The 20118-nt window shown below is 40.7% G+C and overlaps 1 protein-coding gene across 1 annotated transcript in view; it reads right to left on the bottom strand.

The window, feature by feature from the left end:
• Positions 1-1548: 1548 nt before the first annotated feature.
• The window catches only part of KLF3 (Kruppel-like factor 3 (basic)), a 21275-nt gene continuing 2705 nt past the window's right edge, over positions 1549-20118 (bottom strand). The window contains exons 2-6 of the mRNA XM_009872011.1: positions 16248-16345; positions 9106-9592; positions 7900-8050; positions 3221-3381; positions 1549-2076 (exon numbers count right to left, since the gene is read on the bottom strand). Of these exons, the coding sequence (XP_009870313.1) occupies positions 1895-2076; positions 3221-3381; positions 7900-8050; positions 9106-9592; positions 16248-16304 (1038 nt within the window). The 5' untranslated portion in view covers positions 16305-16345 and the 3' untranslated portion in view covers positions 1549-1894. The remainder of the gene's footprint in view (positions 2077-3220; positions 3382-7899; positions 8051-9105; positions 9593-16247; positions 16346-20118) is intronic.

Here is a 20118-nt window from a genome sequence, read left to right as displayed (position 1 = left end):
GTTCTCCTCTTTGCAGCCTGTACGTTCAGGGCTCTATTCCTTAAACAAGATTGCTGGTTCTGTATTCCCACACATGAGATTTGTTACATGACTGGAAGAATACGTGGCATCGCACAGTAACCACCGTAGTAGTGTTCTTCTCCAGGAAGTGCAGATCCTTCTCTAATTCTACGGGTACGTGGGTGTCAGCAGACCAGCTGGTCAGCTCTGTGACCAGAGGAAGGCTCTTTGCACTCAAACCCTTCCATCTGCAAGATTATTTCAAGAGTTCTGCTGTTGCGGCTCCGCAGGACATAGCGGCACAGCCCACCGGCTACACAAGCTCCAGTGCACCCACCTGCAGATGGACACTCCACCTGCCTCCTCCTGCAGGGTTTGATGAAAACTCCTCCTCTCCTCACCCATTTGCCAGTGGGTTTTTCCAAGAGAAACAAAAATCTTACTTTAGTTACGGTTAATTTACATAGAATGGTGTTGACACTACACAGGAGAAGAAATTAAAACGCCCTGACGCGCTAGAGTCTAGAGAAATGCGCCGTTTCCTTGCAGTGCCACAGAGCCTGCCAGCTAAAAGACAGAAAGCTGCCTTTCAGCAGGCTTCCAGAGACAGGAACATTTCTAGGGTCAGCTGCAGGATCCTTGAATTCAGTTGTATTTTATCTGGGGAGTTGTGCTTGCTAACTGCCGTGGGAGTTAAGGCTTTCTGATGCCATTTTTTAATGCAATAGACGCATCCACAGGAAAGCTTAGTCTACCTAACGTGGAGAGGCTACCAGAGTCACAAATTAGAGTTACCAAATGGATGACTTGGTACGTGTTTTTATCCAAAACAGGTATCAGAAGTGCATCCTATCTGATGCCATCCTCTCATAAAAATGTTGTGAATTGGTCATTTTAAATACTGTAGTGTACTGAACTGGCACTCACAACAATACAGTTCAGAGCATTTTTGACATAATGATTGCTATTTTCTGAGGTACAGAGAAGAGAAAAAATTATTTAGAGGAAATGTAGGAGAGTGATTGTAGAAGGATAGCCTCTATTCCTGAAATGAGGTGCGGTAGGTTTCTATGGGTATCCTTTAATGCCATGTCACAGGAGAGTACCATATGTGTTCCATCCATACACTTGCACAGTAACCAGACAGTGTCACACGAGGTCTTCACTTAACAAATCCAGCAGGGCATTACGCAGTAAAACCAAGGATATATACCACACTATAATACAGAGGGCAGATGACACTGGTTTAGATGCATGATGTAATGTATGGAGCAATACCTGCCAATTTTTCCTCCTGACTGGGGAAAATGACACTATGACTCAATCTTTCTGTAAAGTGATAATATTGCTTTGATTTATTTCTACAGTGTTATTTAATCCTCGGGCAGAGGGGATTTCTAAATCAGGTGTCTTTCTAAAACTGTTGTATTTACCATTTTGCAGAAATCAAAGACGGTTGGGAGAGTCCATTCATTGCATTGTTTAGCGTAAAATGAGAATGCATCCTTTACAGGACACATAAATAAAAGTCTCTGGCAAAGACTAGCATTTTGGATATTCAATAACGTTTACTACTTTATCAGTATATGCTGGGTTGATTATATGAAGAAACCAACAAAAGCTGTTAGTTTACAAATTCCCTTATTCACAATGGAATATATTAAAACATACTGTCTGCAGAAAGGGTTTGCTTAGCATCCCCTGGAGAAAAAAAAAAAAAGTTCACATTCTTTAGGTCTGACCCGTGGCAAGGACATGGAAGGGTTAGATAACATCTGTTACTGACCATACGTAAGCTTTTAATGGTATAAACTCAGAGATTCAGTCCAGCTGAATCCAAATCAAAATGCATGTGTAAAAAAAAAGTGTGACAGGAGTCAGGGACAGAAGACATTCAGACTAGCATGTGGCGTTTTCTGTGAAGAGCAAGATGGTCCGAACGTGAAAAGCTACGGTCACAGTCTGGGCACTGAAAAGGTTTGATTCCTGTATGCTTGCGAAAATGCCGTGTTAGTTCATCAGAACGAGCAAACTTCCACGTGCATCCCTCCCAAGTGCATTTGTACGGTTTTTCACCTGGAGAAAGAAGCACAGAAGTAAGAACTTAAGACACAAACACATCAGTTAATTATTTGACAGATTTATCCTCCCTGTCAAATTTCAGCAAGTACTTTAATGCTTACTCAAAAAGTCTCCAAAAAGCACCGGGCTGCAGAAACTGTCGTCAAAGTTAACAGATCAAAAAACTGTTTCCTGCCACAACTTATTTTTTTCTTCTCTCTCTGTTCCTCCCTCTGCCATATTAGCACTTGTTTTGCCTCATCGAGCCCAGAAGTGTGAAGGCTTCGGCATTTGTTCCAGTTTTCAAAACTAGGACCTCACATTCTAGATTAGTTGGGGGAAAAGCACTGGTGCTGCTGTTCGGCAGAGCAGGCAGGAATCTTGTTGTGACCTCTTAGAAGTTACTGTAGCGTAACTGCAACCACTGTCACAAGCAGCTCAACTTAAATCTCTCTCAATCACCGCTTTTTAAATATGTGATCTCCCTTCTTAAAAGTGCTGCACTGCCCGACAGGTATAGGGCAGGTCTGATGTAAAACAGACGTGACCCGGGCTCCATTTTAGCTAAAAGTGTTCCATATCTTTGTAAAAAACTTGGATGCACATAGACCAAGTCAGCAAGGCAAGATGAACGTTGCTGCGGAGAACTGAGACAGGGATACGTCTACTGGAACACTCACTCAGAAAAGAGCTCTAGTGGAGCAGCAGTTAGCCTGCCCACATGAAGCAGATGTGTTTGTATTTTGGCAAATGGTCCAGACTTTTGCAAATGGGCTACTCCCACAGAAGTCCCAGTCAAATTTAGCAGTGATGTAAGAGGTGAAGTAGTGCGGTAAGAACGGGTTTGGTGTTCACAGGGTGTGCAGAACGAGTAATCTGCAAGCAACTGGACAGAAAACGAGGAAAGAGCCAGGGAATGTGAGGCATACCAGCATACACCATGATCCTGCTTTGCTCACAGTCTCTTGTTTTTAGGTTTTTCCTGCTGCATCCTCTATCTTTTGCTCAGCCTATAATTATATCCAGAACAACACCAGATGTAACTGCTGCCATTCTGTTATTTACACCTGTGGTCGCCTGGCCGTTAGCACAAACCAGAAGCTTATTCTCCTATTTTACCACTACACTTGGTGAAAGAAAAGCATAGCGGTGCTCAAACCTGTGTGGGTTCTTCTGTGAGCTTTCAGGTGGGAGCTTTTAGTGTAGACTTTGTTGCAGCCTTCGTAATCGCACCGATGTATTCTGCGTTTTCTTTGCGTGTCCGGAGACTCCACAGGTAAAGGCCTCTTTCCTGGCTGAACTATAACTGAAGGATGATTCCTGCAAAGTCAAATTGAATGTTGGAAATTAAAACCATTTAGCACAGCAGACCTCAGCTAGGATGATTCATGACAGAGCCCTTTATTCGCTACCACTCTGTCTCTTGGCAGAAAGAACAGCATTACACACACGTCGAAAAATTCAAGAGGGTTTAGCGAATTTTGTGTATTCTAGCAGGAATATTTCTAAATGTTTACTCATTCTGTGGCACGGTGTGGCAATTTTACTACTCCCTAGCTTTTTTTAAATTTACGGAGGAAAAACCCCCTTCAAGTTCCTGGTTTTCAGTCAAACCCAGATTCCTCAAACTCTTAGTTCACAGTGAACTTTTCTTGCGTTTGTTCACAATTCTTCCTTCAAATGTAACTAATCCACTTGTAACTGGAAACAGCTATTCCATATTATTAAAGAAATTGTATCTTTAGGGTTTCAAAGCAGAACCCAAACTTTATTGTTCCAGCCACTCCTTTAGAGAGTAATTAAGAATTTCCTGTTTGGTGCTGGCAGGAGGGTGCGGCCTCCCTATACCACTGACGTCAATTCCTAAAAGCAGAATTTAGCCTGTGTGGCACACCCACAGGATGTCTGAAGTTGTCCCTCCACCTTCATAAACATCATTTTTTTTCCTTTTGAAGCCCGCAGGTACAGCGCAGGTAAGACACACGTTAACTACAGATGGACTTCTCTAACAAACAAAAACAAACATTCACGCATGTGAAAACACATCATGCTTCTTAAAAGGTGTCACTGACCTGGATGACCTCAACATTTAGGTTTGAAGAACAGTGCTGCTATACAACTGGGGACAACGTTCATTCTTTCTTCCATGTCAGTGTTAGGAAAGGAAATAAGTATGTTCTTCAAAAAGGTAAGTGGCACTACAAGCCTTGCAACCTCACAAAGTTGCATTTTTCAATCCATCAGCAGATCTGTATCAGTACTTTTAAGGTATTTTTAAGCTTTTAACTGTAACTTAGTATATAATGTGCAGGTGCCAGCACTACTTGTTGCAAACCCAGCTCCTCCACGTGACAGAAATAAGCTTTCTAGAACCCACCTTCTCTCATGACTGTACTTCGCATTTCTTTACTGGCCAAATTACATTTTATAACACTAAGTTGTATCAATTACTCAAACCAAGTTCTTTTAGGGCCTAATTTTCAGAAACACCGAGTACCTACTTCTCTCAGCAAAAACAAAGGGCATGTGCTAAAGACAGAAAACCTTGTGTGTGGTTTAACAAGAAAAAAAAAATTGTATCGCTCTCCATAGCAGCAGGATGGGAACTGCTAATGTGGGAAAGGTTTAATCATGTTACTAATTTTTTACTGAAGTTACAAGCTTGAAATTGGGAGCCAAATTCTCTTTCTCGGATATTTCTATGGCTGCTGAGTGATGTACTCTTCAAGTATATATTAAATCTAGCTAAAAATATTTTAATGGCAGGAAGCCCCAGATGGTGATGCTGGACACAGATGCACATACTCTTAAATAAAAAAAGGCAGACTTTTAGCTTCCAAAGAAATGCTTCTCTAAAGCAATGCTCAGTTTTAACGCTGTTGCATACTAGTCTTTTTTGAAGAAGCTCCGGCACAGGACAGCAAGCAAACTTAGTTTAAATTGCTATTTATGGAGGCTAGTCTTGGACATGGCAACATGTTAAAAGGGAGAAAAAAAAATTGGCTGCACACCGTTTGCAATGGTTTTCAATCTAAGAGTGTGTAAAAAAGGTGCTGAGAATTTGTCTCATTTTCCCTTGGGAGGAAAGGAAGCTGGCAAGACTACAGAATGGTACCAATGATCAACTAGGGTGTGGCAGCTTTGAAAAATGGTTAAGGCGGTGTCAAAAATCAAGAGGTAAATATTAAGTCAATAATAAAAGCATAGCCCTAATTCTTTCATTCCCTCTTACGCAACCAGATACAAATTCACGCTAGTCTAACCATTTAAGCATCACTCTTTAATAGGTAAGAGCATCTTCCAAAAATCAAGTTACGCTTTCAACAGCTTTTTCTCCTTCTTTATGAACAGAACAAGCTACGGTGACAGCACGACTTAAGACTCTGACATTCACACTCAAAAGAAAATACAGTTAATGAGGCTTCTTATATTTGGTGAGAGATCGTTACCTCAAGCTTGGTTTTAGAAACAACTCCATAGTTACACCAATTATCAGACATACTAGAAAGCCCAGCAATCCCTACAGAAGTGCCACCAACATTATATATAATGTATATGCCAAAAACTAACACTAAAGCAAAATCAGTCACTTAAAACTGAAGGTAATGTAGATTATGTGTCTAAATAGTGCACTTGGGCAGTTGGAAGCTATGAAAAATGATAAAAAAATATTGCTTAACTACAGCTTACAATGCAAACAGAGAAGGTGATGAAGCTGTGAGACAACAGTTTATAAAGGTCTAGGTCTCTCATCTTGTAACTTGCACAGCTTGTCTAGGTATTTTTTTGAATGATAAAAAGAAAAAAACTACCATTTACAAACTTCTTGTTGTGGATACACTACAACATGAACTCAAAAGGACTGGCTCTAGGAACGAGCAAGAACTGCAGCTCTACAGGACAGCTGGGAAGCAATTTAAGCCATTCCTATGGGAGGACAGGGTCTCCAGTAACCCACAGCTCTGCATGGGCAAGCAGGAGATGCTTTGGAAACACAGACAATCCAAATGTTTTTTGCAACCACGCTACCTATGTGTTACACCATATTTCATCTTCTTTGCTCAGCGGATGGGTTTCCTGTGGAAACTGGACTCATTAGGAAATAATTAATGCAAATCATTAATGCAGGTGACAAGTCTGCAGAAGTGTCAGCCCTGGAGGAAGGGTGTGGTATCAGCCAGGAAGAGCACTTACTGGTTTGCTCTCCCTTGGAGAGGCCTAACAAAGAACCAAAGCAAACTGAACCACCTGGTAGTCCTGACCTAGCAGAAGTTCCAAAGACATACAGGTCTGACTCCCTTGTGTGGCAAGTCCATTATGGAAGTAACCACCTACTAAACACTATTTTATTATAATAAAACATATAAGGTTACTTTTAAATAGACACCATATAGTTTGTAAGAGCTAGCTGGCTACTAGTTAACTGCAAAGAACCTGTAGCCTAGATGTGTCTAAGCCATCTAGAGACTTGAAAAAGAAGGGGGGTGTGCATAAGAAGGCTACGCAGAAAGTAGGCAGCCCTGGAGCCACGGTGTGCCTGGGAACAGTCATGAGCAGGAAGAAGAAGCTGAAGGAAATGCAGACAACCACCCATCTCACGCTTTGTCTCTCTTTCTGCATCACTTAAGGAACTGAGGTCTTGTACGACCACTGCAAGGGTGACGGTGAGCGTGAAGAAAGGTCAGAAATGGATTCTGAGGTCAGGTACTGTGAGCCCAGCTCAGCTCCCAACTTCAGTTCCTGCCACCACGACGCCAGCAGCCTGCCCAGAGCACTGCCTGCTCATGGATGAGCCAGGCTCCGGGCCATTCCATGATTCTAGTGACAGAATCTTCCCTAGAAAAATAGGAGATGGAAGGGTGCCCATGGCTCCTCAAGTACTTCCTGAGCATTTTTTAGTAGTTCCAGTTAAAAGTTTTCTGCTCTAGACCTCACTTCTTTGTAGTCCCTGCTCTGCCTTCTGCAAACAGAACTGTTTTATACCCAACAGGACAAGAGGAGATGGCCTCAAGTTGTGTCAAGGGAAGTTTAGGTTAGATATTAGGAAGAATTTCTTTACTGAAAGTTATCATGCATTGGAACGGGTTTCCCAGGGCACTGGTAGAGTCTGCCTCCCAAAGTCAGGCTGACATAGTGCTTAGGGATATGGTTTAGTTGAAGACCTGCCAGTTAATTAATTACGGAACTCGATGATCTTAAAGGTCTTTTCCAGTCTAGGCAATTCTGTGAAACCCAATTACATCTGTGATCCAGTTCATGCAGTGGCCCCAGCAGTAGTTGTACCAGCACAACGAGTTGGTACTGGGGTGGAAACAAGTGGCGGGGAGGAGAGTGAGGGTTGAGAACTACTTGACCTGCCAAAAAAACCACCCACAGAACAATGGCCTCAGGTAAACATGGAATTTCACTGGATATAGACAGAATTTGTAGGCCTGAGGGGGGTTCTTTCCACTAAGTAGTCAAAATTTTTTAAAAGACAAAGAGGTCCTCCAAGAAAATAGTCATACGAATATTTTTAAAGAAAGGTATTACAGGTAACGTAAATACAGAGATCAGCATGAAATGCCTTTACAGTATCTTTCTAGTTTGCTTCTGGTTTTACACAAACAGGTATCACTGGCTTACTGGGAGTAAACTCCTGTTTTGCTGAAGAGAGGAAAAAAATACAGCTGGAATCAGATTTCACAATGTGGAAGGGGTGGGAAAGATGTTTGTCTGAATTTTATCACATATTCTAAAGCACAGCAATGCTGTCTCTCGCTCCTCAATGCTGACAACTGCTATAATGAACTCCTTTTCATTATTCTGCAGATCTTGGGACTACTGTTAGCTACTTACTCTTGCACCATTACTTGCTGGGGAGACAAGGAGGTCATCATTGGAGGTGACATTTGCTCAGGATACAAGTCAGTCTTCGATGGTTCGCTTCCTGGCTCTACTTTGATTGTTTTCTTCAATGTAGGCTTCTCATAAGACTCAATGACAGGCACTGCATAGGGGAGGGTAGCAAAGGGAAGGCAACACATCAAAAATATGGAGAGTTATGGAGATAGGAAATACACGTGAGAATCTATAGCTAAAAGAAATGCCACAGCTCTATATTTAGTAAAATAATTTATGCTAAACCACAAAATCTTTCAGTTTTAGTCTATCTCCTGATGAACTATGATTCAAAATAATTCTACTCATTTTCCTAAGCTCAGTATTTTCATCAGTTCAAATCTCAGTAGATTAACAGCTTTATGCAGGTATAAAAGAGAATATGACCTTGGTAAGCTTGGTGAAGTATTTACACAGTCATGCCTGTATGTTTCAGAAGAAGAACTATGTTCCATTTCCTAAAATGCAAAAAGTGCACCAAAGAGTGCTCGGCTATACTGGTATTTTCCGAGGATGAGATGGCGTAAAAAAAGAAACTCTGAGAAGAGCTGGCCAAGACGGCCAATGGCATCCTGGGGTGTATTAGAAGGGGAGTAGCCAGTAGGTCGAGAGAGGTCCTCCTGCCCCTCTAACTCTGCCCTGGTGAGGCCACATCTGGGGCTCCAGTGCTGAGCCTCTCAGCTCAAGAGAGACAGGGAACTGCTTGAGAGAGTCCAGCACAGAGCCACAAAGATGATGAAGGGAGTGGAACATCTCCCTTATGAGGAAAGGCTGAAGGAGCTGGGTCTCTTTAGCTTGGAGAAGAGGAGGCTGAGGGGTGATCTCATAAATGTTTATAAATATGTCAAGGGGGAGTGTCAGGAGGACAGAGCCAAGCTCTTCTCAGGGATGTCCAGTGACAGGACATGGGGAAATGGGTGCAGCTGGAGCACAGGAGGTTCCACAGAGATACTGGGAAAAACTTTTTCCCTGTGAGGGTGACAGAGCCCTGGCACAGGCTGCCCAGGGCAGTCGTGGAGTCTCCTTCTATGGAGAAGTTCAAAACCTGCCTGGACATGTTCCTGTGTGACCTACTGTAGGTGATCCTGCTCTGACAGGGGGGTTGGACTTGATCTTTAAAGCTCCCTTCCAACTCCTAACGTCTGTGGTTCTGTGAACACCAACCTGGCATGCTGCTTGGAGCTTCCATCTCATCGGCGAGAACTGTGGACACCATGATGGGCTGCTGAAGATGGGGAGCATACATAAAAGGAACCGGCTGGACCACCACCGGCTGTATAACTGGGAGGATTCCAGGGCTTCTTAGTCCGTGGCGCGAAAGAGCAGCGGCCATTACAGGTGGGATCGTTATTGGCATGGAAAGAGGTTGTACTCCTGGAGGTGACGGCGTGAATTTACTGAGAGGTGAGCTGGGTGAGGACAGAGTCAATCCAGGTGAAGTTCTCCTATGAAACTTCAGGGGGGAAGGAGAACTTCCAGTGGAAGGTGGTGAGCCCCGCTTGTTCACTGTAAGGTCTACTGGCTCCATCTGGATTCCATTTGATAGTCCTTCAGGGTTTGAGTAGAATTTGTTGTGCAACATGCTCGGCGTAGAATAAATGACGCTGTATTTGTTTGGCTTCATTTGGTCCATGTAATTGGACGGGTATGACTGTCAGAAGAAGTGGAAAAAAGTAAAATGAAATAATAAATCAACACAAACACAATTACTGCTGAAAAAGAAAGGCGGCTAGTGAAATTGAGACAAAATGAAAAAGTTTCAGGAAAGCAATTTATTGTACTTTCTAAATAAAAGTGATTTAGACAAAGCCTAAGATTTCACACAAAGGAAGTTATTCAAGTACTGATTCACTAGTTGTTTCAGAAGCAATGTAAAACAGATGATGAAAACAAAACCTCAAGGCTTAGTCAACTCTTTTTTCTCCACTAAAAACTGCTTTTCATATTCTAAGCTGCACATTACTTAACTGACCTGGAAGGTACCTGGTGCTATGCCCAGCATGTAACTATATACTGAGGATCATGAAGTCAAGCAAAAGCGGAGTTAAACTAGACTTGGAATTGCATGTAATCAACCGCTTAAGTAACTGGAAAACAATCAACACTAAAGCAAGAAATTATATATCTGAACCCTAAAAAGCAATAAAAAATACACATCTGAACTATATAAGCAATGGGTGAGAAACGAGTGTAAAAGGCAAACTCTAAACATTTTTTTTCTTATTTTGAGAAATAAAGCAGCTAACTAGCCAGTCTGATTTTGGAAAACTAGCGCAAGGGTAAACATTTGGTGTGTTGAAAGAATATTCCTGTTAGTGGCAGCTAGCAGTTCTCATTACAAGAGCATATAAACTCTTAAGCTAATCTTGACCTACAGGATGATCTAGTATTAACATTCATCACAGAGTACAGTATTATTAAATAACTATCCAGAACAATTTTGTATTTAAAGTATTGAAAACGGAGGTAGTTTACTAACAGAGAACAGAAACCGAAGTGATGTTCTAACTCAGTAGATAAGGCATAGAAAATGCAATCCACTTAGCTTTTTAGACCTTAGATGTTGTAAATTTTTTGAAATGAAATGCTATCTTTGGATTCTAGGTTTAAATAAAGCTTCACATTAAAGCTAAGCAGCTTCACAATAGTATTAAAAAGCTGCTGACTTTTTTGGTGCCAAAAAGACTTTAATGAGTGGAATTTTAAAAATGTTCGAAATGGTAGAGAGTGAAACAGAAGTATAAAAAATTGTATTTTTATATAATCATTACCATAACACTTCAATTATTTTTTTACCCTGGGGTGAATACTTCTAGCAATACATCTTCCTGGTTTCTTACCTCTGTCTTCCCTACGAGGGACAGTTAGTTGATTTTAAATGTCAACATTAGCCAAAAGTATTTTTTCAAAACGGCACAAAGGTATTTTTCTTCTTTTCAGTTACTGTTTGAAACACTTGTTTAGAAAACATTAAGTTTTCCTGCTGCATTCAAAGCACTGTGACAGAACAACAAAGCTGAGTCAGCTGTTTCATAAAATACTCGAACAAAGCCTCCTACACAATGGTGATTAATCTTCAAACAATGAATACCACATTAAAATCTCTGAAACCTTATTTCTTCTCTTTATGACTATTTTTACAAATTCTACCTATAAATGCGTTCATCTTCGATAGCAATTGGTTCCTCAGAATTCTATTAAAATGCCATTACTGCAAGCAGCACTGGCTAAAACCAACTCCACATTTAAACAGTACTTAATATCTACTAAATCTAACCAAATTATGGACATAAGCAAAAATTCAAAATTTAAACACATAAGAGATATTAAGTACTCCTGTTAAAATCACTGTTACTGGTGTACAGTAACAGTCAACTCAGTTTGAACAAACTGTAAATGTCCCACCACTAAGCGTCAGTGAGTGCATTTACAGTGCTGCAGGTTTGTCAGGGATGATCACAACATCACGACCCAGGAACCTTTTTTCCATTACAGTTTTCAATTACAAAGAAAAAAGACTATGCAATTTAAATCTCAGAGAGTATCGTCCATTCTGTAAGCAATCTATATAAACAGTCAGCCTCTTTCAACGCTTCAAGTAACACCAGGTGTGTATGTTGAAAAAAGACGAAACTATTAAAACATTGTGCAGAGAACTATAAACTAGAGAAGTAAAATATATTTAGACAAGGAAGAAATACCTCCCAGAATTAAGAAGAAAATAATGACGTGATTATTTTAGGGACTTGGTATTTTACTCCATGTGCATTGCATTATTTTGCATAGAAGGTTTTCATTCTTGTAATTAATCTGGCGCAGATTTAACATCAGCTATTTTTTCTGCGAGTTTGGAGAAGGTGAATAACTCTTCTGATCTTTTCTTGCTTCTGTGATTTTAATTGCTACGTCTCTATCTGAACTGCAGATAAAGTTATGATAGAAAGATGTGGCATGACAGATTAGCTGTGTTGGGAAGAAAAAGTGAAAAAGTTGAGAAGGATGCTAGAACAAGGAAAAGAAGAGTATTCGCTCTCAGACACTCTGGTGGAAAAGAGTCTTGCTATTAATGAGGTGTAGTTGAAACCCTGTTTGTTTGGAGTAAGTCACACTCAGATTTACCTCCTGGTTCTGCAGTTAAGCTTCCTGCCTCTCTTAGCATAGCGAAGTTTCAGTTTCTAGCTCCCTGGGACACAGCAATTGCCTTTAGGTTGATAGGAGCCATTGCTTTCAAAGCTGGTAGGCTACCCTCCCTTTCTTTGCCAGGAAAGAGGACAGCATCCCTTTGGTGATACGGGATGGGAGAGCAAGGAAAACTTCACAGTCTCCTCTGTAAACAGGGAGCATTAAAATTTGCGAACAAAAAAACCCTCTGAAATACCTCTGTTTTTTTAAATGCTACCAACTGCAGGAAGCAGGAGAGTACCTCACAGTCTGCAAGAACAATCTTTTCTCATCTGTCCTAGAGCTTAATCGAAATATTGTGGTGGAACAACCGAAAATAAGGTATCATTATTCTGTTTGCCTGAAGTATTTAAGGTCTTTTTTTCTTGGGATTTTACTGTGGCAATTAACAGCATATGCAAGAGCTTGCTCTGACTTTGAAAAAAACCCAGACACATTACCGCTTTCCTGAACACCCCTGTGCAGAATGGTATGTCACTGCAGTAGATGACTATAAAAATGCAGGATTGTATTTCAACATATGTTCCTTCACAGGCTCCATCTAGCCCTTTTTTAAGATTAATATCATTGCTTTCTCTCTCTGGGCCTTATATTTACCTTTCCTTGCTGTTTGTCAATAATAAAACCCAAAAGCCCAGAAGCCACAAAGAAACTGGAAAATACATCAAAGAAACTTCTAATATTTTTTGAGTCCTATCCATGCGGCTCATACAATTAAACTGGTAAACCCAAAAGGAGAATCACTGTGCTTTTCCTCTTGGCAATCTATCAAGATAAAGACCGATCAGATACGTCACCAGCACACCTATCACCACTCAGAAGACTGGTTCCACAACGGGATGTTATCAAGCACTAATCTGATAAAATTTGCTAAATTCTGTTATACTGCCACTGTGAAACATCTTTGTTGTACAGGCGAAGAGACTCCGAAGCAATTCACCAGGTCTTTTATAAACTACATAACCCTATGAATTTAACTTTAAAATTTTGCCAGCCTCTTGTAAAACCACAAAGAGCCGAAGAACCTGCACACCTACTTATGCTATTTGTCAAATCAGTGTCATGTTAAGAGGATGAAAGGGATTTAATCCAAATAGTAGCTCATACATGAAAATGTATTCTAATCTTGTGAAATTCGCATTCTGGCACGCTACCTAAGACCTCAACCCCTCACGTAGCGCATAGCTATCCTGGGGTGAAACATTTTGGGACAGCTGGAAGGATAGAGAAAAATTATTTAATTCAATTCAATTCAGTGAAAGAGACTAGCACATAACAAAGGAATTTCTTTCATTAAATGGTAACGCGTATTTGTCCGAATGTCTAGGAAATCCTCACAGCAAATGTTTACATAGGACTCTCCTGACTTTGTCACTATTTCATTAAGAAGTATCCTAAAATGTGTTCAATAGCTCAATTTGATAACTAGCATGAGCTGTTGGTAGAGTGATAAAATACCGTGGGTGCAAGCTTCGGTCATCTGAGAAGTATAGCTAATCCTTTCAGCCACACACCCTGAAACATAGTGGTGTCAAAACGGTAATATTCTTCCTTCTCCCACCCAAGCTAACGGGATTTTTTAAAGACAGATTTTACAGCTATGGACAGCGTATGTTCAGGTACAACAACAAATAATTCCTAAGGGGCTTCATTTAGTTTGGCCTTTAATGATGCCATTAGAACAAAAGATACAACACAAATAAATCTTGATTTTAGATGTCTGAGTTGTCAGCCCACAGTGAACTGAATGCTGTGCTCACCAGCTCCAAAACACCACACTAATAGCTCCGCTTCCCCTCCATCGGCCCAAAAGGTGGTCAAGAAAACTGACACACTCTGTGGCTGCTATCCTTTCCTACGTTCTCACCACACCACTAGACCTCTCTTCAGAGGTATCTCCAGAACAGCTTCTGCTGGGGAGCTGTGGCAGCAGGGCTCCAAGGATGCCACAAGATTAAGAGGTGGGGGGGAAGCCAGGACCTCAAGGGTTTGGAGTTAAAGAGCCTGTGTGTGTCTAGAAGCTGAAGGACACACTCCTCAGCATGAGGAAAGCGGAGTAATATCCATGAGGAGAAACTGCCTCAACAAAGTCTTTTCCTCCACATTTTCTGCTTTTCTTCTCCTACTAATTTTTTTTTATTTATTGATTACGCAATGACAAAAAGGAAAGCACACAGATGTGGTAAAATGCTCTGAGTAGTCTGTAACAGTGACAACACTGAGTTTTAAGGCCATCCAAGACGATTCCAGAGGTCCAAGGCGTGGAAGGTACCACACCTCCACAAGGAGCACATGGTATAGAATAAGCAATGTTTGGAACTACAGTCTTGAAATGCATTTGGCTCAGAAACGCTCCCTTGCTCTTCCATTGCGGTTCTTCCTGCATCTGCCAGCCTGAGGAAGACTGTTCACTCCTCCCCTGGAGAGCCTGTTGAGGGACTGGCTCTGCCCATCTTGCAGAAGCACACACTGGCCTGGGGCAGGATTTTGTGTCTCTCGTGTGCATCATCCCAAGCGACTGCAGAACCTTCTTTGGGAGATGAAGGCAGATGTGTACAAAAGACTGCCCACAGTGCCTCTAGAGCCATTTTCTGTTATTTGTGTAACGACACTTTCATTGTAAAAGTGGCCCATTTTCTGCCTTTGATGGACACCATTAGAGATCTTTGGATAATTACACATAATTTTAGTAAGGTTATGCTGTAACTGTAATTGAATCGGGAGACTGGACAAATACTAAGGCTCTTTCTTGAACTAAATATTGGAATCTGTCATACTTACACTCTCAGTGACAGATCAGTTCTTTTTATATCATTATGCTCAAGTAAATAAACCCCATGAAGTCCAACTGTATTTTTAAAATCTATAGAAGCATAACTCTCAAAAAGTGTTAACAGCACTGAAGAAATTAAGACTGCTTACAGATGCATTTAAATTGATTACAATTATTCCACATTTTAACTAAAACAGGAAAGAAACTTTTCACCGAAAGATGCCACTCAGAGCACGAGTTTAATGCACTCTAATTTATACACACTAACTCCACCCTTTTAATTGATCAGCCTTTCCAGAGGCGTTGTTTCATGTTACACTTTATCTGATTTTATTGCAGGCTACTGCTGAAAAGGGAGTTCCCTCTTCCTCCTCCCTTCCCTTGCTCTAGCACTGAGCAGCTGCACAGAACCAGTCAGATCAGCTTCCTGATCTGACCAAAAAAATATGGGTATTTTTGATGGGTTAGCAGTTCTGACCATTCAATGAGCTGATCCCAAGGATCCAAATCATTCTGTGACCACACAATTTCTTCATGTCATACAAAAGAGACACAAAGCAGGAAAGGAAGAAGAAAAGCTTGAATGTTACCTTTCAGCAGCAGCCTGCAGTTTTACCAGGGGAGTACACATGAAACTGCTTCCTAAGGCTGTATTTCCATTGCAGCCTAAACCACCACAGTCCCCATTGTGACCCTCCCAGCCACATGATTCTGCTGCTGTTTCTTCTCTTAGACAACCCCTTTTCTTCTCTGAGATGACCCTATACAACAACTTGATGTAAAATTAACCCAATCGAAAAGTGTTCCCTTTCCCTTTTTCTTCCATTTCTCCTCCACTGCCCTGTTCATCTGTTCACACGGTAAGGCAATGCACCTGGCTTACGCAGCAAAAAGCCATTGCTTTTTTTGTCAGGATTAATCTTCTGCTGTTCAGAGCACAGAGTTAGTCCACGCACATGTCAAGATTAAGAGGAAAAAAAAAGTGGGGACAGTGCTAAACTGCTCATTTAGTTCAAAGGTGTGACACTGAACCCACAGGCTCTCACAACTTCCCTGTGAAGCCTGGCTTCTTAACTTCAACCCACCTCCACTAGCAGCTGGAGCTACAGAGATCATATTTGCTCAGATATTCTCTGCTCCAGGCAATGAAGCCCCAGCAGAGGTAACGGAGCAGGTCACTCAGGGGCAATAAATTCATAAACTACAGAAAACGTTTTCCTAGAATGTGAATTTGATTGTCTTAAGAGTAAATACAGCTTCACAGGCTTTCCTAAGAGAAACTTTGGTATGAATTTACATGTGGAAAAATTATAGAGTCCTCACAAAGGCTAATGTAATTTAGAAGTCTTACCACTGAAACAGGCTCCATGGCTTCCTGCTTGATAGGGACTGGGTCAAACATTAGCATCTTTTTTTATTCACCTGTTGTGATGCCTCTGATGTCCTGGCCTGCAGGGGAATGACAAAGTGTTAGAAAGGCACAGGAAATCCCCCAATCAACTTTCCGAATTGTAAAGAACTTACATTACTTACATTACATTACTTCATGTAATGTGAATATATACGCATCTCTAACATAGTTTCTTAAATATTTGACTGTACTTAATCTAAATATTTCAGTTATTCTATGTTTATTCTTTCCTAATTGCTATTGAAACAAAGGGACATTTCCTCACTTTAATAAAAGTTAACTTGTATTTCTATTGTGTATGTCAGCATACCAAGATCACAGAACTGTCATTCATTAGCTGTAAGTGTGTAAACACATCACAGTGTACACCAGCATTACAACTTCAGAATAATCTTGTTTATACAACTGAACTGATTCTGGAGAGGGTATCTCTTTTCTTAGAGACCTGATAGAAAAGCTGAAACTTTCAGTCACTTTACAGTGACGCTGGTATCAACACAAGCAAAAAATAAAAATCCAGGACTAATCTGGAAAGGTACATTCAACATGCTGCAATTGCTTAAAACATAAAAATTATATCAATTATTTCCTTGAGATAATAGATTTACTGACAATTCAACAACAGTTTATGCTAACTGTGCTAAAGAGAAGCACTTCAAAAAATCTGGTTGTATTGCAGGCAGCTTTGGTTGGTTTTTCCACAGTGTTCAACCTCGTTTGTTCGATTCTATCTTACTTCAAACGGCCTGAAGTAAAAATATTTAGCATAAAGCAAGTCATAAGTATCGTACTACACATTGGCCATGGTCAGCTTGGAAAAACGCTGTGAATGAAGAGAGGAGCCACCTCTTCTGGGCAAAGCCATAAGGGTACAGAGGGAAAATCAAGAGAAGCAAAGGAAAGCTTTTCTCAATAACATTTAGATGCCGACAAGCTTTTTATAAATCACTTGAGTTTATATATTATACAACTTATATTGAGGGAGCAAGTTCTGACCGAACACTGCACAGGTCACAGCCCTGCCTGGAAGGGGCGTGACTTCTACTGTGGACAAAAAAAATTTCACAAATTCAATTTTGACCAGTAGATGGCACTGAAAAGAAACGAATACAGCCAGACTACATCACCCAGACAATTTCACCCTGCAGAAGGAGGCTAAAGGCTCAACAACAGATTTGTAGTTCGTGGCTGGAAACTTCTCCCAGAAATTTAAATGACAATTTTAAGATGTACCTGCTCGAATTAAAACAGTTCTAATAAGCTTACACTAATGAACAGTCTTGCAATTAACTATCATGTGTGTTTATAGATAAAAATTTAAGAGCTTGCAGAGAAAGACAGCATGAATTGTTACAAGTCTATAATTAATTATTCAGGTATATGAATAAAGTTTAAAGACTTATGGTAATATATCTCAACAGCGTGCGTTTTGAATAATGTAAACAAACAAGTATGAAAAGTAAATTATCTTCATAAGTCTTCTTACAAAAGTCAAAGGTCTGACAAAAAACAAATAAAATAATAAAAAAATAGAGCAGCTCAATGCAATTTCCAGCTTAAACAACATACATAGTTTTACTTTAGATGCAGTTAGGTAAGATCTCACTATTTGCTAAAAGTTGTTACAATTTTGTAAATACTTTGAGTATATTTTTGATAAGGTTATTAAATATAGTGATTTTCTTTGAATGATGGAGGGAGGGAGGGAGGAAAAAGCAAAAGCAAGCAAGAAAAGAAAGAGAGAGAAGGAAAGAGTTTGTTCTAAGTGAGCAGGCACACTCCCAAGCTATTCTTTTTATCATTTCTGTTATTTAAAAATTGGATTTCCTTCAGTTTAAGAGTTACTCCTTTTCACCTTCTACTCCAAGAAAGTGCATGAAAGACACTTGATAGACGTTTCACACTGTCATGCTACACATTTGAGCATTTCCTGAGAGGGCTCTAAGTTACTGTGTAGGGATTAGACTGACATAGAAAACAGAAAGCGTACTGCACTGATAAAAGTGAAGAGTAATTCTCCATCTTTCTCAGGTACAGTAATCTAAGAACAGCAGAGGAAAACGTTACTTTTATTGCTGCCTCATAGTACAGAAGTTGAGCACTTCTTTATCACATGTCACTCTTAAGCGGTAGGTTTCTCTTCCCCGTTAGATAATGGCTGCAAACCAACACTCAAGAAAGGAGGATTAATTAATATGTAACGCTTGGTCCTGCTGGTCCAGACCAAAGGGTCAAATTTTTATCTGGTGGAAACTGATAGAGCTGCTGAAGAGTCACTATAAACCTGCTTTGGGTGTGACATTTAAAATTTAAGCTCAGAAGGGCACTCTCCTAAGGCTGCAAATAAACTCACAGAACAGTTCTCTTTGTATGTAAAAATAATGCTCATGCACGCTCACACACAAAGAAAGTATGCTACTTCTACTAAGAAGTCTGTAGTTTTCCCTAGTCTGTTTGTAAAACAGTGGCTACTAACTGAAAAACTCCCAAACTCTGTCTCCTAAACATCTGAGAAGGGGGCAATAGGGAAGGTAAACAGTCTTATCTGTTTCTATTACAGAGGAATGAAAAAACAGTAGGGTTCTACTTTACACACTGATTTCATAATGTACTTGTTTGAAAGCCCACAAATTGTTTAGTAAACACAACTAATTTCTGGAAAATCAAAATACCACCTTTCACTCCTGAGGTACCCTGGAAAAAACAGTGAGGAGACAACAATATATTCGTATCAAGCATATTAAAAAATAAGGGCCTTTGTCTTTCACGTTATTAGATAAACTATTTTGCATTAAAGGGGTTTTTTTTTCATGTGGGTTAAAAGAATTTAAAATGCACGTAATCTGAAACTAAATAATTAACTCCAATCCGGTAGGCAAACATTCCACCCTCTCTCTTTGTTTTTTTTTCCCCCTCTCTGTCTCTTTTTCTGCTAACAAGCCACCCAGTTTTACTTTCTTGCCTCCTCCCATTCACTCCACCCTGTGGATCTCTGCCAAGTCAGTCCAACTTGTCCAAACAGGACATGGCTCTTGATAAGATTTTGCTCACACCCTGTTCTTCAGAAAGACAAATGAAGCAATTGGGTTTTTGTATGCAAATAAGGACAGGTGCAAGGTAAAGTCCAGGCAAAGTCCCTCGCTATTTTCCTATCTGAAGTCCAGTGAGGACAGCAAGCCAGGGAAAAAAAAACAAACACAAAACCAACACAAAACTCTGCCCTTATAATCGAACGTGCAGCCAAGTATCCCTTCCAGAAGGGAAGTTCACCATCAGTGGAGCTCATCACCTTGTCAAGATTGAAGAGTTCTCGGTACTAACCTCCTGACAGGTATGGTTTACTATTTCAGAGACATAATTAGGACTAAATGAAAGCTTAGAGGTACTTAACGTGTATTCTGACAGTAACGCCTCATACAGATTATTTACCCTGGACGAAAGGAGCAAACCAGTTAAAAAACGTGCCCATGCAAGGCATCTGCACTGCAGAGCAGCTAGAGAAAAGCAACCATTCTGCAGCTGCTCCCAGCATCTACCTTCAAGGTCCACCAACTCTGCAGACCTGTTATGAAAGGAAAAGGGTGGGGTGGAGGGCTGGCTCTCACTGTGCACATCCAACAACCACAAATCCTCCCTCTAACAGAGAGCTTTTGCTCTCAGTAAATACCTGGAAGGGCAGTCAGTGACTTGACTCCTGCTGCAGACACGGGAGGGGGGCGGGTGGTGGTGGCGACCACAAATTCTGCCTCTCTTCACCCCGTGTGAAAGCGTGCCCAGGGTTTGCTTTCACAATCTTTGTGCCTGGAGGAAG

The sequence above is a fragment of the Apaloderma vittatum genome, unplaced genomic scaffold, assembly GCF_000703405.1.
Source record: "Apaloderma vittatum isolate BGI_N311 unplaced genomic scaffold, ASM70340v1 scaffold3976, whole genome shotgun sequence".
In the NCBI taxonomy this organism is placed as follows: Eukaryota; Metazoa; Chordata; class Aves; order Trogoniformes; family Trogonidae; genus Apaloderma; species Apaloderma vittatum.
The sequence above is the reverse complement of the archived record's forward strand: the minus strand, read 5'-3'. Positions and strand labels throughout refer to the sequence as shown.